The sequence below is a fragment of the Crocodylus siamensis genome, chromosome 4 (genome assembly GCF_052110815.1).
Source record: "Crocodylus siamensis isolate JL-2025a chromosome 4, ASM5211081v1, whole genome shotgun sequence".
Taxonomy (NCBI): Eukaryota; Metazoa; Chordata; order Crocodylia; family Crocodylidae; genus Crocodylus; species Crocodylus siamensis.
The window spans coordinates 88,111,023-88,136,602 of record NC_143398.1 but is presented as its reverse complement, the minus strand read 5'-3'; the positions used below and the strand labels follow the sequence as shown (position 1 = coordinate 88,136,602).

At 41.6% G+C, this 25,580-nt stretch overlaps 1 protein-coding gene across 1 annotated transcript in view; it reads left to right on the top strand.

Moving 5' to 3' along the window:
- APOLD1 (apolipoprotein L domain containing 1) overlaps nt 1–21,143 on the top strand; it is a 30,151-nt gene extending 9,008 nt beyond the window's left edge. The window contains exons 2-3 of the mRNA XM_090042764.1: nt 16,037–16,282; nt 18,576–21,143. Of these exons, the coding sequence (XP_089898890.1) occupies nt 18,580–19,302 (723 nt within the window). The 5' untranslated portion in view covers nt 16,037–16,282; nt 18,576–18,579 and the 3' untranslated portion in view covers nt 19,303–21,143. The remainder of the gene's footprint in view (nt 1–16,036; nt 16,283–18,575) is intronic.
- The last annotated feature ends 4,437 nt before the right edge of the window (nt 21,144–25,580 follow it).

Here is a 25,580-nt window from a genome sequence, read left to right as displayed (position 1 = left end):
TCTCGTAATATTTCTCAAACTCAGTGGAAGCAGCAGGGATAAATTCTTGTGATCCAAGAGTATGAAATCTTACTGTCTGACTACAGGTGAATCTCCATCAGCCGTCAACAACATATCAGCAATGACAGTAGTCAAGCAGTTCTGATTCCAGATAAGTAGGTGATCCATTTGACTGCACTATTATTCAATGCAGTCTGAAACTATCATGAGTGTGTGTGCATGCGCACACACCCACACACGTGTATAAATATATGGGAAACCTGTGCCCAGAGGCAAGGATATCTAAGATGACTGAAGTTACTCTGCTAATACAGCCTTCATCTGCATTCACAGCCATTGAAAAGTATGCCTACTTTATCCACCTGATCCACCACTGAGGTCTTTATGTTATGTTGGACTGTTCTTCATCTGATACCTGACCTTTGACCTTACTATCATGAGTGACCCTACCAGGAGTTGCTTTTAGGGTCATCAGTACATGTAAGCCTCTCCACCCTGTCAAGGTGGCAGTCCATGGAGAAGGATTGCCAAGATCCATGTGGTTGCCAATGTGCAATGGCCTCCTCATGTAAATCAAGTCACTTGCAGGCTTCTCCTACTGGATCCAACATCTACCACAATAACCAGTCACCAATACCCATAATGTCTACAAAGTTCTGCAGCAATGAACAAGTGGCAATGGGGACAAATGAAGTGATTGCCAGGAGCCCTAGTCATGGATCCACACATAGGAAATGGCCACACATTGGCAGCTGCAATCACTACTGAGCAGTCCTTTTTAGCATTCCTTCAGTACCCCCCACATGGGGAGAGGGCTAGAAAAGGTGTCCCAAAGATAAGCTCTCCCATCTTATCCTACTCAACTGGATAGCCGCTTCCAGGGAGACGACTCAAATTGCAGTCGAAACACAAAATTGTCCTTTGCATCCTGGAATGCACAAATCCTACTACATGCCCCAAACAGTGACAGACCTGAACACAGAACAGCTATTGTTGTCTAAGAACTCTTGCAATACAACAATGATATCAGCAAAACCAGACATGCAGATGAAGGCCATCTGAGGGAAGAGGAGGGTGGCTATTCATTCTTCTTGAAAGGGAAACCTGCAAATTACCGGTGAATACATGTGGTTTCACCATTAAGAACCCAAATGTCAGAATTGACCAAATTCCCTGTTGGCATTAATGAGCTCCTTATGAGACTCTGCCTCCAACTGACCAACAATTCATTTTTTACCATCACTAGTGCATATGCCCCAACACTCAATGCCGAGGAAGAACAGAAAGAACAGTTTCATGCTGACCTTGATGAAATCCTGACTTTCATCCCAAAAGAGGATAACATCCTTCTCCTTGGAGATTTCAGTGCAAGAGTTGGTTGGGACTTTAACATAAGGAGGGGCACCATTGGGCATGAAGGACAAGACTAATGTGAATGTGTACAGCACGACCTTATCACACGATTTTCCAACAGCATAACAGGTATAAAACAACATGGCAACACCCCTGCTCAAAACAATGACACCTCCTTCACTACATCATCGTAAGAGCGTGTGATCCAAGACATTCATAGCACATGTGCGACAAGAGAAGCCAATGACTGCTAGACCAACCATCACTTAGTGAGATCAATCATGTCCATTAAGGTTTCATTTAAATATTGACAGCAACCCAAAGCAGTCTGGAGACAGTACAGCATCAAGCCTTCCAACCCTTAGACAGCAAGAAACCCTCTAAACTTATCAGTGAGAAACCTACCAATTTTAGGATTGAAAATAATAATACTTGTGTTGAGGAAAGTTGGCAAACTCTAAAGGAGACCATCCATGAGGCTTGTGTGGAATGAATTGGCTTTAGCACCCAACACCATCTAGAGTGGTTTGACAAAAACAATGCTGAGATGAAAGCCCCTGTTGATCAGAAGATAAAAGCTTTCTGTGACTGGCAAAACTATCCTATGTCCGGTCAGAAGCAGGGAACTTTTAGACGGCTTAAAGCTAAAGCTCAGGGGAAGATTTGAGAAATCAAAAACAAATGGTGGGAAGAAAAGAAAAAAGAAATCCAACAAGTTGTTGACAGTTATGATAGAGCTCCTTTAGTGCAATCAAGGCTGTGAATGGGCCAAGCTCTTGTAAAGGCATCCAGCTTAGATCTAAAGATGGCAGTACACTCCTCAAAGACAATAGTCCATTAGAAACCACTGGAAGGAGCACTACCAAAAGCTTCTGAACCAAGAATTGACAAGTGACTGATAAAACCATCAAATCCATCCTGAAGCACCCAGTAAGGGAAGCACTTTCCAGTCTACCAACTTCTGAAGAAGTCACCAGGTAATAAGACAGATGAAGAACAACAAAACATCTGGTCCTGACTGCTTACCAGCTGAGGCCTTTAAAGTAGGTGGAGAAACTGTAACCACTAAGCTCCACACACTGTTTCTCACAATCTGAAACACTAAGGAAATTCTCACAGACCTAAAGAATGTCAATATTTTCACCATTTTTAAAAAGGGAGATAAGTCCTACTGTGGAAACTACTGAAGTATCACCCTCCCTTCCATCGCTAGGAAGATCCTTGCTTAAATTCTGCTGAACCAACTGCTCCATCTTCCTATGGAAATCCTTCCTGAATCTCAGTCCATCTTCAGACCATAGAGAGGCATCCATGATTTTTGTGGCCCAGCAGATCCAAGGAAAATGGTGAGAACACTAAGAACTGTATATGGCCTTTACTGATTTGACCAAAGCCTTCGACTCTGTTAACTGTAAGGCTCTGTGGAAGATCTTATAGAAGTTTGGTTGACTAGGAAAATTTTATCACCATCCTAAGGCTCCTTCATGACCAGATGACTGCTTCCATCCTATGCAGTGACTCCACTACAGAGGCCTTTGCCATTTGAACTGGCATCAAGCAGGGCTGCAAGATCACACCAATTTTGTTTTCCACCTTTCCTGAGGTCATCAAGATGGTGATTGATGACTGTCTGCCACATGGCAATGGCATCAAGTACAGAATGGATGGGAACCTTTTAAATCTCTCCCCCCTCCATGCCAAAACCAAAGTTACTTTGGCCTCAGTTATGGAACTTCAGCATGCCAAGGATTGTTGCACGTATAGAGGAGGACCTACAAACATCTCTTAGCTACTTCTTTCAAGCATACAAATGCCTGGGACTGACCCTTAACCTTGGAAACACAGAGATGCTTCACTAGCTTGCTCTGGGCCATTCAACTCCACTGCCCCTCCAGCAAAGATTCACGTTGACGGACAGGAGCTGCAGAACGTTGAACACTTTGCATACCTTGGCAGCCATTTCTCAAAGAAGTCCAACATCGATGAAGAGATCCAGTATAAGATCCAATGTGCCAACTCTGCCTTTAGAAGACTGAATCATTGTGTATTGAATAATCCTGACACCTGGACTCAAACAAAGCTCCTATTATGTAATCCCAACTCTTCTGTACAGCTGTGAAGCTTGGGTGACCTAAAGGACCACCTGAAAAGCCTGGAATGCCATCAGTAGCATTACCTCAGGAAGATCTTTGGTATAAAGTGGGAGGATCATCGCACACATGCCAGAGTCCTCACTGATGCTAACACCACCAGTATGGAAATGTTGATTATTCAACATCAACTGCAGTGGACAGGACATAGCGTGGGCATGTCTGATGTACATTTACCAAAACAACCGCTATACTCCCAACTCAGTCAAGAACAATGGGTGTGCCAGGGGCCAGAGGAAACACTTCAGGGGCACCGTCAAGCCAAATATTAAGAAATGTGGTATTCATAGCACAAATTTGAAAAAAGTAGCCTGAGACAGAGCTACATGGTGACATCTTGTGAGAAAGTTTTCCTCAAAGTATGAGTGACTATCTCACCCTGGAGGCAGAAAAATGACAGAAATGAAAGTAAAGGAAACAAGACCAAGAAACTGATGGTCCGAACCTCCCCTTAACCACCACCTGTGGCATTTGCCAGAGAGTCTGCAGCTCTAGGATCAGCCTTCTTAGCCATCAATGGATTCATTTACAACCCTTTATTTGGCCCATGGGAGTCATCATCTTCAACCTAAGGGATCACTGCTGCTGCCAAAATGTGTGTGTGTGTGTGTGTGTGTGTGTGTACTCAATCAAAAATACACCAATGCTACTGGGAGTCTTTTAATCTACATATACATTCAAGTTCCATGTAGATTCTGTACAGTCATTAAAAGGTGACTGTTTGTGTGTAAGTCAGTCAGGTGATGCTGACCCTTCTCCTCTGCACGAGGAAATGGGCATCACTTTTAATCTCTGCCTTCAGACGCATATGGTTTGCCACCTCTTTGCCAGTGTAAACCACAGTGAGACTTAACACGTCTAGATTGATTTGGTTGACTTTGTTTTGCACACAGTTCCAGGGAAAATACACACATTTCCAGGTCAGAATTCATCAGGTGAATCAATAGCTGTTTATAAATTAAACAGGGCAAAGACGTGGGTGTTGCCTCAGGCAGGTGGGGAAAGAGCATTCTTCACATGTCAAAACACAAGTTTACTGTTTTATCTAAGCATCTTCTTAGAAGATGTAATCACAGAATCATAGAGAAGTATGGCTGGAATGTACTGGCTTCTGCTTTGATTCATGGCTGTTCTTTGCTGAAGAGAATAGGATCCACGCAAGTGTGTCACCATTCACCACTGCTAATGAATGGGATTAGACATACTCAAGTGCCTGGTGTGCCCAGAGAGACCAGCCAACTATCTTAAATGTATATCAAAGAAAGCTAAGAGACTGAAGAGGAAAGTTTTTTTTTTCTGTTGCAGAATTTGCTGTGAATAAATCTGTAAGTTCCTAGACAGTAAATAAAGTTTATGAGATGCCTTGACAACTGATTCCTATAAGCACTGCTTTATGTGTTTATAAATACTACTTTATGTTTTAAAGAAACAATTTCCTTCTTTTTTGTTTTGTTTTGTTAGTTTGTTTTTCTCTCTCTTTTCCTTCCTCCTCCCTCTTCAGTATTTTTTTTTTTTTTTACTGCTTCAGGATTTGGGTGTTTGTTTAATTTCCTACCCCACCCGTAGAGGAATTCTGCTTGATTTTTTGGCATATATAATTTTTAAAAGTCCAATTTATTATTTATTTTTAGTCCTAAAAGAATCTGTAAAATTTCTCTGCTTCACTGCTGATGTCTATATTTATATTGTATTTTCAGTGAAGCAGAAACCAGATGAGTAAAGACATAAAGCAGTGATTCTCAACTTGAGTGATGTAGCACCCTGGGGTGTCATAAGATGGGTATACAGGGTGCTATGCAATATCAGCATGGTTAGTTATGCAAGTAACCACACACGATTCACAAGATAAACCCAGAGATTTCAAATAGGCAACCACAGTGTCAAAAACTTTCTGACCCGATTTCTTTGCAAGAAAAGAATTGTTCTATTATTTTTTCTGTAGTCAAGGAACAAGCGAAACTAAGAATTGTGTAGCAGGCTGCACACATCAAGTTATGGCAGTCACAGCCTTGCTGTGGGTGTTGAAAACTAATTGCAGGCTTGTCTGGAGGACTGGGCCAGCTGATGTGAATAATTGGCTGGCCCAAAGGAAGTTAAGTGACTCCCAGGGAAAGGAGCTAGAGGAAAATGACTACATATGAGAGTAGACAGTGAAAGACAGAGAATAAGAACGAGCCAGGATACTGTCTTGGGGTCTGGAAGAATACCTAGAGGCTGAAGCTGGAAGCAGCAGCTCCAAGAGCGGGAGCTTATTCCAGAAAGGTAGAAGGAAGACTGCAGGGCTGAGGACTGCAGGCCAGTCACCTGTTTGGGGTCTGGCAAAAGGCCCTAGAGTGTGATTTAACTTTATGTTTGTTTTGCTGATTTGGTGATTTAGTTTATGGTCTTTCTTGTGAAGCAAAAGTGCCCAAGAAAATAAAGAACTGTGCTAAGCTAACTCCCAGCCTAATGCAAGCTGGCATTTTCCAAGTGTGTCTTGGATCTACAAAGGTTGAAAACCATTAACATAAAGCAACAGTGGCAATGACAGTGGGCAGAATGTTGCTTAAAACACAAGGACAACATTCTCCTTTATTTACAGAGTGTCAGATGAAGCCCAGTGCTAACAACTAGGAGGAGGGGAGTTCAGGTTTTGGATCATGTATTTTTACTTTGTGTGTGTAACACTTCAGAGTAGTTAGACAACTTGTAAGCCACAATTTCATAAAAAGTGTAAACTGGTAGCCTTCAGCTCCAAACTTGTTCTTTCAAAACATACAGCTTTTTAGAAAACTAATAGCGAGACTTTGTTTCCAGTCCTGGCACTTTTTTTCCTGCTTGATGTAGAGATGGAATTTTCAAAGGATCCAGTGAATTCTAATGCCTTTTCAGTGACACTTTTTGTTAGGTTGCTTTGTAAAATCCAGTGTAAAGAACTTCAGTCATTGCTAACTGTCTGGGATTCTTTATGAACAGAGAGAGAACAATTCTAAAAAGTGAGTTGGACTTGTTGCTCCTCTTAACTCCTATGAGAACTGCTGCTTAGTTAAATAGCTAATAGGTGCAGATGTTACTTGAAGCCAAGCTAGCTATGTGCAGTGCCCTTGGTGACCTTGCACTATTTTTCAGTATTAGTGGTGCACTGGCATCTACACTGCCAGTGCTCTTGATGAACTCCCACATGATCTGTGATCACACCCTCAATTCCATCTCCCATCCCCAAGTCATCCCCATCAACAACTCTTTCATGGAAAAAGAACAGTGCAACATAGGTTTTCTTGAAATAAAAAGTTTCAGAGGTTTTGTTTTCATGCCAATGTGGAGCAAAACAAGTTTCAAAACCTGTGAAGTTGCTACAAAGTAGAACTGATTAGCTCTGGTTTGTCTTGCTCTGTATGGGGAACACACAGATACACAAGCAGCACTTTAACCTCCCTGAACATTTCACTTCTGACCTCAGAGTAGCTGTTCTTGGATGATAACACTTTAAAAAACAACTTGAATGGGAAATTTGTGGGGGAGGAATTATCCACAGACTGGATTGTGTTAAATATGGTCTAAACTGAGACTATGAAGTCTTAGCCTATCACCTGGATTAATTTTTATAACTCATGTAACCCAGGTGGATTAACTGCATTCCATCACTTCTCTCATCTACCTTTCTTACCTCTCCCACCCCCTCCTCCTTCCTCTGTCTTCCCTACCCTTTGTACTCTAATCACTGCTTTCTATTTATATAAGCTGCATACAGTCCATTCTCAGCACCTAATGAAGTCAACAGTTCAATAGTTGCCTACAAAAGTTTATGCATCTCTGATTTAGCTAATATATAAGGTGCAAAATTTACCCTGCCTCACTCTGTATGGAAATTATTTAGAAATATTTGGGGGAGGAGGGGTTGGGCTTTTTTAGACCCCACACTGGATGAAACTCTGGGCCCAAGAATACCCAATGGAAGTATATGGGAATCTTGTTAAGATGAAATATGATGAACTTGAATCATGTGTGCTAATTTGAACCAAGTGTGCTACCTATTGTATTTGCTTTATTTAGCCTTAAAACCCTCTGGAGGCATCAGGATCTCTTAAAGGACTTGGAAACAGGAAAATATACTCATCCTTTGTTCTGTAGTTTTAAGAAAAAGCACCAGTGCATAGCAGAGTTGCCAGCCCTCCAGGATTGCCCTGGAGTCTCCGGGAATTAGATATAAATCTCCAGGAGACTGCTGAGAGTCACCCAGGAGATAAATGATAGGGCATTCATTAAAATAAATATTAAATGTTGAAATATTAAATGCTAGGGATAATATCAGGGCCTTGTTACAACTTATACAGTGAGCAGTTCAAATGTTGATTGGTGTTAATGCTAGCTCAGGTTTTCAGCAGTCGCACATTAGGCCAGCAGGGACCTGAAAGGTAAGAATCAACTCCCACCCATTCTGTGCTTCCTTCCTGCCCCCTGGGGTTCCTCTGGTTCTCTCCCTGCCCCTCTGAGTCCCCCCCCTCACCCTTCCCAGAACTCCCCCTCCCCATTACTTGTGGCTGAGGAGCAAGCAGAGAAAAGTTAACCTGCCTGCCTAACCCCTGCCACTATTGGGCTGCTGCTCTTCTCTGGGCTGAGCCCAACCTAGAGAGCAGCAGGGGTGACTGCTGCTGCAGTGGGCAGGCAAATTAACCCTTCCCTGCCTGCTCCCCTGTCACAGACAGCACAGGCAGCCACAAGTAAGCAGTGAGCCAAATCTGGGCCAGCGGGGGAAGGGAGAGGGGTTTTTACACTAACATGTAGCCTAGAGTAGGCATAATACAAGCCAAGTAACATGGATCAGAGATAAGCCTGCCCTGGAGTGGCATAGCTGTCTAAAGTGTAATGTGTGGAGAATTCAGGGTTGAATTGCTCCAGGAGCTGCCTAAAATTAACATCTAACAAGGACTCAGAAAGACTAAGGCATAAAATGAATTGTCATTGGTTAAGGACATAAGCCAGCAAAAGAGATCTTATAAATATATTACAAATAAGAGAAAGGATAAGGACAATATAAATTAATTGCTTGTTACACAGAAGGAAACTACAAAACAGATGACAGAATAAGCCTGAAGTGTATTCATAAAAGAATTAATTATGACCAGATGCTTAACATAATTGGTTTTAACAAGGGTATAGGAGATTAAGCCATATGAGGAAAAGAAAGAGTTAGTTCATAATTAAATTAGAGGAACTTAAGATTCAGTTTATGCTAGACAGAAATTAGAGGGATGATCCCAAATCAACAAGAAGAAATGCAATAGAAACAGGTGCAATGAATGGCACTTGCTAAGGATAAGATGTAATGTCCAAATACAAAACAGTGAATAGCTGGTGAGGCAGCAGGGCAGCTGAAAGGGATCCAGGATTTAAGAGCTGATCACAAACTGAATGTAAGTCAACAAGGAAATGGTGTTGTAAAAAGTGGAAATCTCATTCTGGGATCTATTACTGTAATAGTTGTGCTGTATGTAAAACACAGATAACAATTATCCCACATTACTTAGAACAGGTGGGGCCTCAGCTGAAATATCATGTCCAGTTGGGGCACTACATTTTAACAAACTGGAGAATATAAAGCAACTGAAACTATAGGAAGCTTAGAAATATGGCTTCTGGAGGAAATTTGGAAAAACTAAGGGATGTTTGAATTTAAAAAAAGAAAAATAAACCCTGCCAAAACAGAAGACCAAGGTGGAACATAGTAAAACACCTTACTATAAAGGTAAAAGGTATCTATAATTTGTTTTTAGTCCAGAGGATGGTGGTCAGTTGTCCACCATTGTGATATCTATTCTATGGGCAAGCAAAGTAGTGCAGCCACACAGGACCCAAAGCAAGTCTCCTAGCTCCAAAACTGGAAGCAGTGCAGTCATGTTCACATAGCAAGACACAGCAATGCTAATTAGGTTCCTGTAAATACACTTACAACTGTTTTTAGTTTAGGAACTGGTGCATGGGGAATCAAAATGGTGCATCTTAGCATGGCACTGCCTGGTGGCATATAGACGCATATTTAAAATACACCAGTATAGTGAAATATAGCACTGAGTAGACATCCACCATATCTGTTATATGGCTTGTCACTCCTTAAATGGAAATAGGATAGTGATGCTGTGAGCAGACTAATTGGCTTTATACCCTATGAAGGCCATGCCAGGAGTGGGATGGAGAAGACTTGGGGGGGGAGGGGGCGCATTTTGTTTACTTTGCATAGGACACAGAAATAAAATGATACAGCTCTATCCACATCCACTGCAGAAAAGACAAGAAACCTGCTTAATTTGCATGAAGGAAGTTTGGGACCAGTCAGTACAGAAAAAAAATATAAACAAAGTGAATTACTAGAATAGGCTACACAAACCAAGAAGACTGTTGCAAAGAAAATATAAAGGATGCATGGATTCACATTGGGAACTCACCAGAACTTGGTGGGACCCTGAATCCCAGGTACTAGTTTTGTGCTCTGTGGAAATATTTGAACATATAGAAGAAAACTGAATGAGAAATGACTAGGTTTACTACATGGGACATGAGTCCATATTCTACTATGCAACTCTTACCACACTTGTACAGAGTGATGAAAAAGAAACGCTCTTAGATAGTTACTTGTGAATGTGGGATTTCCCGTCTTGACCTTTTGCATCCATTATACAACCAATTAACTTTGTATTTTTGGTTGCTGATCAGAACCCACAAAAGTCTGTAAATAAATGGTTAAAACTTTCACATCACATGGTACTACACTAATAAAACTGGAATACTTCCTGACATACTTACAAACAAGAAAAGTCAGATACCACCCTGTAGTGAGCTGTACAATACACTCAGAAATTACATCATGTTTGAATCTGACCCTGAGAAGTCCTGGTAACTAATTCAATGTTAAGTATCTCCAAGATTTTTCTGGACTCATTCTTTGTGTCCAGGGAGCATAATTAACTTAACTGACACAAAGTTACCCATTATAATCCTCTATGCACCAAAGGCCTGTTTGATTTTCCTTGCTCTAGTACTGAAAGTAAAGGTAATTTATGCTCACTTTAAGATGCCTTTGTGCTGCCAGCAACATAAAGGGGCCTTAATAGATATTAGAATCAGCCCTTTTGTATTTAATAGCATGTTAGTTATTACAGTTCTCCAAGGTTGTCTCATAACATGATGTAATTTCCCAAAGTAGACAAGCCCCTAGGGAGTGCTGAACTCTTCCTGCCATGGCTTTCTTCCTGCTCACTCAGCTTAGGAACCACATGGATTTATCAAACACTTTCTTAATAAGTAAATAGTGCAAAATGCTGCTTCAAAATTCAGTGTAGTTCTGAGAGAGTTTTATGCCTCATTCTTTTTGTTCCCATCTTGCAATTCTCTCCTGCAAAACTCCTTAAAAGGCAGCTAGGTAAAATAAAGAGCCAGAAAACGGCATGAGATTTTTGTCTTGTCATTTTTGCTGTTTGCTTATTTTATTATTGTTGTTCCTTTAAAATAAAAAGGTGCAGGTCAGAGTGTTATGCAGCAACTTGATTAAAAGCTAAACGCTGTAGTTACTGAATAGCTACAAACCGTGTAGGACCCTTGCTTTTTGCAGTACCTATTAGATATTTACTTTTGCTAGTTTAAATTTGTTCTCCTAGTATTGTGCAGATGGTAATTTATAGCTTACTGGGTTTACTTAACTAATAGTTTATAAACAGTTTAATTATTTAAAGATTTTTTTAATCAATCACATGACCATAACATCTGGGATTTTAGAAGGGTCCTAACAGACCCCTGTAAGAATCTGAACCAATGTGTGCTTAATTCAGTCTATAAAGATACAGAACACAGGTGTGCTAATTGTACATACATAGACTGAACAAAACAAGTGCTGACCTATATATATGTCACAGACCCAAACCAGTTTTTATCAGTCCATATGAATAATACTTCTGTTAAATTCCAGATGTGCTATAGGCCTTGGGCAAACACTTTTATTTGACTGCCATAGAATGCAGGGACAATATGTGACTGTGTCTATCCCAGGGTAAATTGAGTCGCTTCTGGACAAATTCTGGACTTTTGCTTAGAAGAATGCAAGACAGAGTTATACTTGTGTGCAAGGGAATTTATCCTCCAAATTCTACTGGGGCTGATTTTCCATGGCCTTACACATTGCATAGTGATTCTCTCTCCCCACTGCCCCCTCCCCTGCCCTGCACTGCCCTGAGCAAAGCGAGTACAGAGCTAGTATAAGACAGTCGCTGGGGGAAAAGTGCGTAAAGATGTTCATACCTAGAGCTCACTATACAGGTCACAAGATGGTAGATGACCTGGACTGGTTTAGGATCAAGGACAAAGCACAAGTATAAGCACAGGCGAGCCTGGCTAAGCCACAGTCTAGAGTCTAGCTAGGCCCAATTAGAACCCAAGCCTACCAAAATCTGAGTCTGTGTGAAGACCAGGTTTAAGTAAATTTATTAATGATTCTGTTATTTTGTTGTGTTTTGTTTTCAGTTGTGTACTTTAAAGTGTTTGACAGAGAGGCTATTTCTAAAAGATGTAGCAGATGTTACAGGTGTGAGATATAATGCATTCAGAGTTTTGGTCATTTTAAATTGTTTGCAAATAAATGCTTTGGTATGACTTCAGACCTTTGATCATTGCCCATTCATTGTAAATCAAGGCCCATGCAACTTAACACTTCTAGCAATGCAACTGGGGGAAAGCACTGAAAGCGGATGTTCAGATCTCAAAGATGTATACTGTGAGATGTAAGGAAGGGACTGCAAATGGCTGACCCGATGAGAGCTGCTACCCAGGGAATTAGAGCCTAGAGCACTTTCAAAATGCTTCACTTGATCTTATGTTTTTGTCCATACTGGCCTTCAACTCTTCTTTCCAACACCATTTGTAGCAGCTTTAACGGTGTCTGTATGTGTACCCAGTAGAGACACTCAGGAACAAGTTTCAACCAGAGAAACAGAAATGCAACCTCAGGCTGATAGGATAAGAAAGATGCTAGATCATGCTGTGACTGTGTGAGAAGTGATTCTACAGAACTACTTAGGAACAGGGACAAGAATAGGTTATGGGGAAACCCTCTCATTTGACTGTGAAGGAATGCAAAGGCAGTATGTGACAGTGACCATCCAAGAGCAGAATGGTTTCTCTGTGTGAAGTTCAGGTCTTTGGGTTGCCAGTGATGAATGCTTCCTGTAAGTATATCGCTGAACATAAATAAATTACCACAGCCATGCAAAAATGCTTGTAAAATGAAAGAATTCTGTGTGTAGAATAAATAATCACATCTTGAGTAAGATCATTTCCCAACTCCAACAAACCTATGCTTCTCACCCTGATAGGTATATTTGACCAAAATTCTCTTGCATTAGAGAAGCTGTGGAATTTGGACAAATTCTTGGAAGAAAAGGGCAGCAGTGAATATTGAGCATGAGAATTAGAAATACAGCTTCTGAATCAGAACTTCCTAGACCTTAAATGCCTGGATGCTGCAAGTGAGAGGAACAGTGGGGAAAAAACCTGGTCAGATCCTGTCCTCTATGCCTTTCAGCATCCACTCTCTGCCACTGTGTAACACAGGATACTGGATAAAATGTACCTGTTCTCTAACCTAGTAAATGGTAATATTTTAATGGAAGAGGTTCTATCTCAAGAGTCTAGAACTGGTCCACATGCAAGTAGGAAGGGTCTTGCTATGTAATTTGCATACATTTATGGCACTCTCCAAATGGTGGAACCTTATACCATACCTCTTAGATTATTCAGGCCATCTGGACACTGAGACGGGGATTGCATGTAATTTGGAGAAGAGACAATTCTGTGTCTTGAATTTTTTCTAAAGAAGTTAATGACATTTTGATGGTACAGCAAACACATGTAAATTTTCCACTACAATTAAGTGTTTCACTTATCCAGGATCTCAAAACTACTTTGTTTTTCATTTTAAGCAAGGAATCATGGAACTATTCTTGAAGATAAACCCAAGTCTTTGTGAGGTGTTTAGCTACCCTCGGTAATTTGAGTTGCTGGATGTAGCCAGATTAGATGACTCTGCTGTTAAGTAAAATGGGAAGAACCTCCTCTATGGGATAATCCATCAGCAAGGGAAAGACACTTAAATTTGCTAAATATATTTCATATCATAAAAGGGACTTATATCATTTTAGTTGCTGGCTTAGCCTGCATAGGGAGGTGCTTTAAAATTTAGACTAAAAATATTTGTCTTATCCCATGAAATAGGTCAACTTCATCTCTCTCATTTGTCTTTTATATAATGCAAAATGTTTTTCATCAGTTACTTAAAAAACTGGTCTTCACATGGCCTAAATTTTGATTATGTGTTTAACCTACCTTTCTGTTTCACTGATCTCTGTTCAAAGGTGTCCAGCAAGACAGTGTAGTCTGTTCTCATGTTCTGTATATAATGCTAGAATTGTATCTAAAATATTGCTTCCAGGTACCTTCAGACCAGAGAGATGGCACAGATTTGTGGGGGGCAGGTTCAACCATCTCTTCTGATAATATTTTTGCTCAAGGAAGCTGGACAGATGTGAGAAACAGAAGGAATAGCCTGCCTCTCTACCATGTCCCACTAAGCAGACCTTTAGTTCAATTTTCCAGTGTCTATCCAGAGCATCTGTTCTCCATGGCAAGACAATCTCAAACTGCATGATCTGTAGCACATAAACTGTGCAACCCAGATGTGGGAGATCTTGACAAGTGGGGGCTTCTGATCTATCTTGGCTTACCAGTGTCACTTTTCTATATACTCACAACCCTCTTCCACATTGCCTGATGCTACAGAATAATGAGAGACCATTAAGTCTTCAGAAGAAAAAGAAGCCATCCTGAGATGCCAACATGACCTGGAAAACTTCTAAGAAATCCCTTGAATGGTTAAACTTATAAGTTCTCCAAAGAAGGCATAGCACATTCTTAAAGGGAAAGGGAGGACCCCTACATGAAATTTCAGCTATAGTGTGGTAAAGAAAATGTTAATAGAAAAAAAATCCTTCCTTGCCCTGGGAAGTAGGATAAAGGTACTTAATTTTGACAGAATTTGGCCCCTATCTCTTACCTGGTTACAAAATTGAAGGCAGGAGAATGGAAGAATTATAACAGGGGTCCTATATATAGAATATTCTGTCTTCCTCTCCGCCCTTCTTATATCCCACCTAGCATACCTTTACCTCTGGTTTTCCTATTCTTAACAAAACATGCTGTTGTGCTAATAATGTTGCTGCTAATCCTGCTACTGTAGAGATGTTTAACAATTGTTCTCTCTTCTTGACCATTCCTTGGGCCATGAGCTTCCTCTCACTAAAATCATGTATTTTTTCCTTCAGGCTATCAAAACCTTGTGAGTTGTGCATTCATTGGGAAAGAGCACCTGCTTTTGATTTGTCATTCAACAATTACACCCCTTCCTTCTATTCCCAAATTACTGAAATGTCCCACACCAGGCTATGCAGGCACCTTTCAAAAGGAAATGTGAATAGGGTTTTGATGCACACATGATTAAAATGACATAAGCAAAAATATAAGGAGAGCAAAGGGATGGTAAGGGTAAACCTTTATGGCTAGGGACAGAAGTTATACATAAACTGGTATAAGTGACTGGAAATTGGTTCAAATCTGTAACACAACAGAGTTCAGTGCACATAAACCACTTTTAAAATGGCTGAAACCTGTTTAAGATAAACCTGGATGGATGTAGTATCAGACTTAACTGATATAGGTTAAATCAATTTATTGAACTTCTGTCCCAGGTCCCCTCCAGATTCAAATTAATTCACAATCCCCCAGCATCCCGGATGCTTTGCACCTGCCCCACAAATGACCCCGCACAGGGTGGGTAGGATAGCCTTGGCCCAAGCTGTCTGCTCCAGGTGAGCAGGGAGGCATGCTCTAGCATCCCTCCACCTGCTCGGCTTCTGTCCTGGGCCATTGCAGGCATGTGGCTGCATTTCTGGATTCAAAAGTGAATGTCTCTTTGCTTGCTTATTGGTTCAATCTACACAGCTCAAACTAACCTGTAATGTTTGAATCAATTCAGCCTCAGGCTTTTGGACTGTTTATGCTTAGCCTACTAGTTCAACCTGTAAAACCCTCCTTCCACACTCCCCATCCCTTCTTGCAGCATGATCTTGTCTATAGGTTTAAGGATCAGCCCCATTGTAGCTATATCGGTTGCTGGCTGCCAGTGGCTGTACTAGGGTTATTACCCTAATGTAGGCCATTGTGACATGCTTATGCCACTTATGTGCTCCAGCCAATCAGAAACAGGATTCTTGATTAGAGTTCAACTTTCAAAAGTGTACTGGACTTAGGTACATGAGCCCTATTGGTTGAAATTATTCATTATAACATCTGACATTCAGCAGCCGCACTGGATAGCCCAGACTCCATTTGGCATGGTGCTGAATAAAGTCAGCAGCTATTTAAAGAAGAGGAAGGGCAGTGATTCCCCTAGGAGGATGACTGAAGTCGTTCAGAGCCAGGAATGGTCTGTGAGGTTTTTTTTTTTTTCACTTCAGGAAAAGCGAACACACAATGTTCATTTGAACGGATCGTTTCCTGAATATGATGCATGCTACACTGTCCCCAGGTCACTTTCCAGTGTGTCACATCCTTCTGGACAAGAGAAGGCAGGAAATGGCAAACTCCCAGCATGAAGCAAAGCATTCCTCCCTGCAGCAATTGGTTCATGGGACCTATAAATTAGTCTCATCCAGAAACAGCATAAACTTTCTCTTTGGTGAAGTGGTCTGGTGACTAAAGAGGTAAGTTGAAAGCAATCTTCTTATGGAACTCTTCACAACTCTTTTTTGTTAGGAAGGAATGCTGTATTCAGAAACCAATCTTGTTTCATACATTTTTTCTCCTTGTTCAAAAAAAAATAGTTGGAGAATTATTGTCTAGGCAGGTTGATTCTTTTCTCTCTTAGTGAGGTAAATCAAGAAGAACAAGACCACAGCCAATTAAGTTACATCGATGTAAAATTGGTGGTGCTTTATTTAAAATGATGATTTTACTATTGGTGTCTGTAAGGCTACATAATTCTTTTTAGAAGAACTTTCATATTCACAGAAAGAAAAGCAACAACACAAATTGGTAAGGAATTTATATTAAAAATGATTTTTTTATCAACAATAATGTGCTCATGATTCCGTTTAATTTCCGTGCAAATATACAACTCTGTATTCTGTACGAATTTGTTCTCATCTCCAGCCACCTGTTCCAAAACAAGGTTGAAGTTACCTCTAAGGAATGGGGCATTAATTTACTCAGATAGTCCGGTGATGGTACAGTATAGACTGGGTCTTTAGGAAAAATAGCTTTGTGTAGGGGGTAATTATGGTGTGAGATGGAGCTGAAAAGTCAGTAAGCAAAGGTACCACAAGAAGAGTATGCTTCCTTAGCATGATGAGGGGTATTTATACCTGAAAGCTTGCTAAGAAGAATTTTTCCAACTATTTGAGTTGGTCTAATAAAAGGTATCAGATTTACCTAAAGAACCTTGTCTGCCTATGTCCTTAGATCAATATGGCTACAACCTATAACCCTTTTTACAGGTTATACACTTTAAGAAAGAAATAACTTTCCTTTGGAGAATCAGGCAGCAGCTGAGGGAATAAGAATATTCCTGATCATCCACCTTTTATCTTGATATATAGAATAAAAGCATACTGTATAGAACTGCATGTGTGTACACACACACACACTCACTCACTCACTCACTCACTCAGTGATTCTGCAGAAACCCTGACTGTGATGGGAGTGATGGGTCCTAGGATTCAGGTCTCAATTTATTACTGAGAAAGAAGAGGCACCCTTTACTTAGATAACAGCAGAAGATTTAGCAGATAGGAATGGATGGTTTAAAGCAAAGCTAATGCACTGGCTTGGCTGCCTGTCTCTAGCACTATGGTGATTTAAGATGTGGAAGGAGGCAGTTGTTAGACCACAGTTTTATCATCTCGTACCTAGGGGTTGCCCTACTTTATACATAAAACTGTATTGGGAGGGGGGGAGAATCTTAGCTCCTTTACAAAAGCACTCTGATTAAAGAAACAAAGTGGAATAAACACTGCACTGGGACTCAAGGGACTTAAGTCCTATTCTTGTTGTCCTCTTTTCTTGACTAGTTTCCTCATCTGTAAAATGAGCATCAATGGTACTTTTTTGCCCTGGCACTTTGAGATCTATGGCTGACCTACGGATTATAAGAATGAGTATCGTTCTCTTCATGCTACATGAAGGGCAGAGATAAAACAGCAATTTCAAGTTCAACTTTTGGCTAAGAAGTCATTCCTGGTATCTCACTGGGGGATTGCCATGGAGCAGTAGTTTGCAGCCTTTTCACAGAGTAATATCAGGTGACAAGAGAGACAATGTTTCAGGACCTGTCTGTCCATTAGTCATAAGATGAGAGGGGCTGCCCTGCTGCAGCACATTTGCAACTCCCCAGCTGAGAATACATGTCCTAGGACAGGGGTGGCCAACCTGTGGCAGAGGTGCAACAAGTGACACAGCCTGTGTGTGTGTGTGGCACAGCAGATGGAGGAGGGGACAATCAGCATAGAGGAGGAAAGAGAAACCAAAGCAGCAAATTGGGCAGGGAGCACAAGGAATGAAGCAGAAAGCAGAGCTGCGGATCATGTAGAGAGCGAAGGGCTTGGAGCAGAAAGTAGAATACCAGATCAGGCAGGGAAAGGGCATTGAAGTGGCACTTTGGGAGAATGCTGGGCTAATTTTGGCATGCCTGCCAAAAATGTTGCCACCCCCAACCACTGTCCTAGGAAAATGCCTCTAGCATTTTTCTTAGCAGATGCTCTCACTGGGGTGAGCTGTTAGCATTTCTTCTTATTTCTTCCTTAAACAGTAAAGAACCTAGCTAGATCCCATAGGTTTTCCATCACAGAATATACATTTAGGATTCATCTCCCTGGCACATGGACTATATTGAAATGGTTAACAGGGTCTTAAATTAATCTCCCAAATCCATCCCCTAGGACTGACAAGCTGCTCTGTTAAAAAAAAAGAAAAAGCTCAACTGTTTCTATTTTCTGACAGGGCCATGGCAAGAAATGTGGTAAGCCTTCCCCAATCCTTTGACCCAACACGCCACTACCAAATATTGCTGCTGGATCAGAGAGACAAACTTCATGGACAGATCAGAAGTCTTCATGAGGTTGCAAGGAAAATCAACAAACTACACAAGCGATCCCTGATTGCAAATACTACTGGGAGTTCCCTGAGCGCAGTCGGAGCAGTCACAGCCATTGTGGGACTGTCCTTGAGCCCGGCCACTCTAGGGGCATCTCTCCTGGCCTCTGCTGTGGGGCTGGGGTTAGCCACTGCTGGAGGGGCTGTCAGTATCACTTCTGATCTTTCCTTAGTGCTGTGTAACTCTAGGGAACTGAAAAAGGTGCAGGAGATTACAGTGACCTGTCAGAGCCAAATGAGGGAAATCCTCAGCTGTTTGGAATTCCTCCATCGCAGGCCAGGTCCAATGGATCCTGTGTTGCTCCCATTAGAGAAAAAAGCTTCCATCTCACTGTACAATTCCATCTGCTTCATGGTGTTCTACAGTTCCCACAGCTTCTTAGTGCCAGAGTACAAAAAGGAGGTGACAAAGGTAAGCCAGGCCATGCTAAAGGCAAAAATCCAAAAACTTGCTGCAAACCTGGAGACCTGCACAAGAGCTATGGATGAAGTCTGTGAACTTTTGGAGTCCAGAGCAGAGCTGTACTCCAACACAGGGCATCTCAGCTTGGATGAACCACAACTGTGCAGCTGAAACAGGACTTTCCAACAAGATGAAAACTGTATCCAGAGACCCTGGATTATTTATTGTTATTAATATTATTATTAGTGTTAACTGTGATGATTATGAGTACTTGTGATGTCACAGAGCTGGGGAAATTTTGCAAGGTTCTTATTTAAATTTGACAGCAAACATTTCTTCAAAAGGGCGCTTGTGCTTAAGCTCCTTGTAGCACTGGACTAGTTATTCTAAAGGGATACAATGGAAATCTAGCCTATAGGGTAAATGACAGGAGATTTCAGACCCCGGAGTCAATGGAAGGTCAGGAAATACATGCTGGATAAAAGCCTGACCTCTTCAAATTTTACCAACTCCCTTCTGGTATTTCTCCCTAATGCCAAGTGGACTGGATCTGGAGTTAGTTCACACCCCACCCCCAATAACAAATAATCTGTGAAGGCTGCTTCTTATAATTGTGAAGGGACCAAAATCTAACACATTGCCTGATGAGTAGAACCTGGGTATGTATGAAGCAACATCAGAAAAAGCTATTTATTGAAGCAGCCAGAGATGATAGACCATACTCACTAGATGGCAGCATTGCATGCATAAATATTACACACATCACAATGATCTATGTGGGATATATAAAGAGAGACCTTCCCATGTTGAAGGGTTTAATGCAGAAATTATTTTTTAAATTCTATTTATTGATACAGAGATATTTTAAGCTTTTGAGTAGTTATTCAATGAACGTGGTAAAGCAATGACCTCTCGTCCAGAGGGAAGCACTTGTTCTGAGAGGCAAAAGCAAATCTGTTGTAGAATATGATGGGAAACGTTCCCTATTCTTCGCTCATGAGACATTGTAGCATCCTGTTGGAAAAAAAGGAAGGAATTAAAAAGATGTGTGGATTACAGGCAGCCAAGAAGAGATCTCAGAATGGGAGGGGAACAAAGCAGAAAAGAGGCATGAATTACCTTAGGACAGGGCCCTCCTCTTGAAATAGGAAAAGGAAAGTGATCATTCTTTTTATGAAGGGGAGGTAGCTACAGGAAATGGTGTTACATTTGGGATATGTAGACAAACTCAGGTAGCAAGATATTCAACTATTAGTAATAGCAATAGCTGGATGTCCAAAGAATTAGTGAGAATGGCTTGTATGAGGCACAAGGATGCTGGACTTCATGAAACAGCATTCTTCTAATAAAGATTGCTGTGGAGGAGTCTATGGCTGATGGCTATAATGTATATTGGTACTAATGATAGGAGAAGATGTAGAGGGAACTGATGATCCAGTGGTGAGAGCACCAGCTGAGCACCTGGGAGACCCAGCTTCAAGTCCCTGCTGTGCTACAGATTTCCTGGGTGAACTTGGACAAGTCATTTGGCCTTTCTGTGCTTTAGAAACCCATCTGTAAAAATGAGAATAGCAATTCCCTACCTCACAGGGTTGTTTTGAGGATTGTTATGTTGAATATTTTGATGTGCTCAGATAAGTTCCTAAGACAGGTGCTTAAAAAGGGTCCTAGAAGCTAGCTAGGCAAAGGTATATTTTAGAGCAGACCTGGACAGGTAGGAGACCTTTCCAGGCCTCGGTGCACAGATTAAGAAGTAATCTAAAGAGAAGAGTTTTATATTTATGAGACATTGAGGAAAGTATTGGCGAAAGAGGGCTCATCCATAAAGTATGCTTGAATGCCTATTGTTTTTCTGCTCTTCTCATGCTCCTGAAACATGGTTTTACGTACACTGAAAATTAAAACCATTTGTCACTTGGAGTCTCTCTTAGACACTCATAACTGAGAATGATTTGCTACAGTGAACAATGATTCAGATATGGTGCTGATTCAATTAAACGAATACAAAGCTATTTTGTGTTGGGATGTGTATGTGTGTAGAGAGATATATTTGTTTGTCTGCTCTGTCTGATATTCCATCACAATCATAATCCAGTCGTTAGTCCCTGCCACCTTTCTTACTACAATATACAGCACCTAAGGATGCAGCTTCAGCAGTAGATGTGGGGAAGGGGCAGTGATAGATCAGGGCATTTCATGCGCACATGAACTCAAACATTAGTCCAGCACATCTACACCACATCAGTAATGTTTGTATATAGGCATGTGAATATCCACACTTATAGTTGTATGTGCAGACCTACCTATGTATGTGCATGCATGCATACTGTTTGTGTGTCTCCAAGCACCGGCAAATGACCAAGTATGTAGTGTTTGTGAACACATCTTATTTTTGTGTGAGTGTAGACATGATGTACCTCTAACACTGTCCTTTCAAATCCATACACAACACTTGTATATCCATCCAGACACATTTCCTAACCTAGGTCTGCTCTGCACTTGCAGCAACAAAGGACTCACTCCTCTCCTGTCAATAAAAGATGAGAGAGAGAGAAGATAGAATTCTCACAGCTTCTCAACTTCTAAGCATAGCCATTGATCATATTTGTTTTATGATAAATGACTGAATGACTTTATTATTTTTAAAAATAATTTCATTATCAATCTGGAAATAACATACATCGCTGTTTCACTTACCCTCTCCTACACCTTTTACAACTCCTCAGGAATACAGTTTCAATGAGTTAGAACAGCGGTGGGCAATTATTTTGGGTGGAGGGCTGCCTACTGAGTTTTGGCAAGCCATCAAGGACTACATGATAGGCAGCTAGGGGCAGATAAATATTAATTTTCTAAAATTTTTAGGGGCCTTGCAGGCTGGATAGAATGGCCTGGTGGGCCGCATCTGGCTCCCCGGGCCACATTTTGCCCACCCTTGAGTTAGAATCATAGGATTGTAGGTTGGGAGGGACCTCAGCAGGTCATCTAGTCCAACCCCTGCTCAAAGTAGGATCATCCCAAACTAGATCATTCTAGCCTTGGATTTGTCAGGCCAGGCCTTAAAAACCTCCAAGGTTGCTCAGAAGCTAAGCTCCAATCAAACTGTTCACTGCCCTTCTCAACCCATCTTTATTCAAAGAAAATGCCCACTGACTCTAGGATCTGGTTTCTTTTAAAGAGCTGCAGTGCACACTTTTGGACAGGGGAACCTATGCTTCCTTGGCCAGGTCTCAATGTCATATCTAGGGACCCACTTAATTTGCAGCTACACAAATGAATTTTCATGGCTTGGTTGCAGCATGAAGAACTGGTTTTGAAGGTACTTCCCAGTGTCCTGCCCCTTGCCGCTGATTGGCAGAGAGGCCCAAGGCAGACATCCCTTCCCCCTAACAAGGCAGTTTTGTCCTTTGGAGCTTGCTTGCTTAAGTTGAGTTCCAGAGCCCCAGTTTGCATGTTCAGACTTCATTGTCCAGCCAAGTACCACACTCCAGAATTTATGTTTCTATGTTCTGATTCCTAGACTGTGCTTGAAGGCCCATTGCACTGATGATTTCCAGAGTGCCTGGTATGAATTCCTGATTGAGTGCCAGAGTGCAATATGAATGTCTATTAGATGCTATGAGCTACAGTTTGGTCCTAGATGCCTTAAGGATACCTGCAGGGGAGAGAGAACAGGATGTTACTGTTAGGATCTCAAGGCTAGGTCACAACCAAAGTCTACTCCAGCTGGATCTAATGAAGTAACGGATGGATAAGGTAGTCTCTGTGACTGGGATTTGCTATTGAGAACTGCTCCCAGGCATTTAGGGCTTCACTTAGCAGCAGGACTCAATCTGGGCAATATGTAGTATGTCTTGTTATTGAGATGTCCTGTTTTTTCTTCTGGCCTTGGCTTGCTTTGAGCCCAGATCTTTGCCCTAACCAGTAGAACCAACACCTCAGACTCTGGTTGTCACCTAGCCCTATTTAGTGTTAATATATGACAAGCTTATGGCTCAGAGTGGTATGGCTGTTGTCCAGGTTTCAAAGAGACCAATATAAGCTGCCATCCTGTAGTGTCATCTGTTCTCTGAGCACTGTGGCATATGGCAGTTTCATTCTCTCTGGTGTCCTGTGTATTGTTTCAGGTTTCCTTTCCTTACCCTGTCACACAGAGTTTACTCGCATTTCCCCTCACTTTTCTCATTATTCTGTGAGGTCAGGAAATGGGACATTTGGAATTTACTGACAGATTCTCAGGTACGTCATCATTTCCACAACGAACACACCCAGCCAGGTTTCCCAAATGGATTGAGTTCAGAGGCATGGTCACGAGTTCCACTTGAATTCAGAATCACTGTTCTAAGCCCAGCTTGAATTCTTTGACAGTTTTAGTTTCCTTTCCTCTCAGCTGGATGAAGAATAATATTCACGTACCCCCCAGGACATCTCTGCATTGCAGTGACTGAAACTTGTGGGCTTGGCATAGACTGCATAGCTATCCAGCCAATTTAGCAGCCTGTATGAGCAATATGTTACCAAGGCTTTACACCAAACAATACACATGCTAAGTGGTTCAAAGCTCAGTGAGCTATGTCTCCATGAGATGCAGTCACAGCAGCAACTACAATGTGTATGTATCATCTGTTGGGCTGTGCATTTGTGTGTACATTTGCTTCCCATACATGGGCCTGTGGGAGTATATGCAACAGATGGACCTGTCCAAGTTGTTGCTACCACAAATGGGTACTACTCATACATAACCATACATAGCTAGAGGGCACCGTTATTTGTAAAACTGCAGATACAACACCAAGAGGTTAAAGCCAAAGATTTCAATTGTGTATGCAGTGCTGCCAGACAGCTGCCCACCAATCTAAGGGTTATTTTGTCTGTGCCACATACTGGTACTCTAAATCACAAATATATTAAAGTAGGTTACAATAATTTAAGACTACAGATCAACTAGCAAGATCCAAGAAACCACCCAGTCAATTATCAAATTCTAAACAACTTCAACTTATAACATTAACCAGAAAAATGGTGGGGCAGACAGATTGTTGGGAGGGAACAGTAGCATAGGGATGCAGCCAGACATCTGGGGCATAGAAACAGCAGTGACTTCCAGCTGTCATACAATCCTGCCAGCAGGCCCCTTTTTTTTGCCCACTACCCCTCACCCTGCAACATCCTTCAGAGGTGGTTGTCCCATTCACCCTGCCCTAGTTACGTCACCCCTCTCTGATGACTGAGACCTTGTGGTGGAGAGGCTTTTGTATCCCAATGATCCTCAGTACAATATTGTCCGGAGTCTCACACTGCTACCATGGTCACCCATGGCAAACAGCCCTGAAGGGAGCTTCCAAATAAACCACAGTCCAACCCCAAGTCTTTAACAGCAGATCGAGTGGAAGATGTCAGGATCTCAACAATTGTAAAGACAGAAGAAGTCTGCAGCAAGATGGAAGTCTCCTGTTGTAGGGTTTTCCCTTGCCACTGGAACCAGATCTAGATGGGAAGGAGTATACCCTCAGCAAGCTTGCAGGTGACACCACAAGCTGTGGGGATTAGTAAATATACTGGTGGGTAGAGATAGGATTCAGAGAGACCTCACAGATCTGAAGATTGGACCAAAATAACTCTTATGAGGTTCAGTAAAGAGAAGTGCAAAGTCCTGCACTTAGGACAGAACAACCCTATGCACTGATACAGACTGGGGACTGACTGACTAAGCAGCAGCTCTGGAGAAAAGGACCTAGAGGTTACAGTGCACAATAAGCTGAATATGAGCCAACAGTGTGCCCTTATAGTAAAGAAGACCAACAGCATACTGGGCTGCATTAGTACGAGCATTGCCAGCAGATCAAAGTAAGTGATTATTCCCCTTTACTTGGCACTGGTGACGCCACATCTGGAGTACTGTATCCAATTTTGGGGTCCCCACTACAAAAAGCATGTGGACAAATTGGAGGGAGTTCAGCAGAGGACAGCAAGACTGGTTTGGGGAGTGGGCCACATGACTTCTGAGAAAGAGGCTGAGAGAAGTGAGCTTATTTAGTCTGGAGAAGAGTGAGACAGAATTTAATAGCAGCCTTCAAGTACTTGAAGGGTGGTTACAAAAAGGATGGAGCTAGATTGTTCTCATTCATGGCAAATGGCAGAATGGTCTCAAAAAGCACCAAAAGAAGTTAAGATTAGATATTAGAAAGAATTTTTTTCATGAGGAGGGTAGTAAAGCACTGAAACAGGTTATTCAGAGAGGTTCTGGAATCTCCATTCCCAGAGGTTTTTAAGACCCAGCTAGACAAAGCCTTGCTTGGGATGACATAATTATGGATGGACCTGCTTTGAGCAGGGGGTTAGGCTATATGGCCTCCTGGGGTCCCTTCCAACCCTAATTTTCTATGATTCTGTGATTTCCACCTTGTCAAAATTATATGGCTGTTAGTGCTCATTCTGACACACTGCAA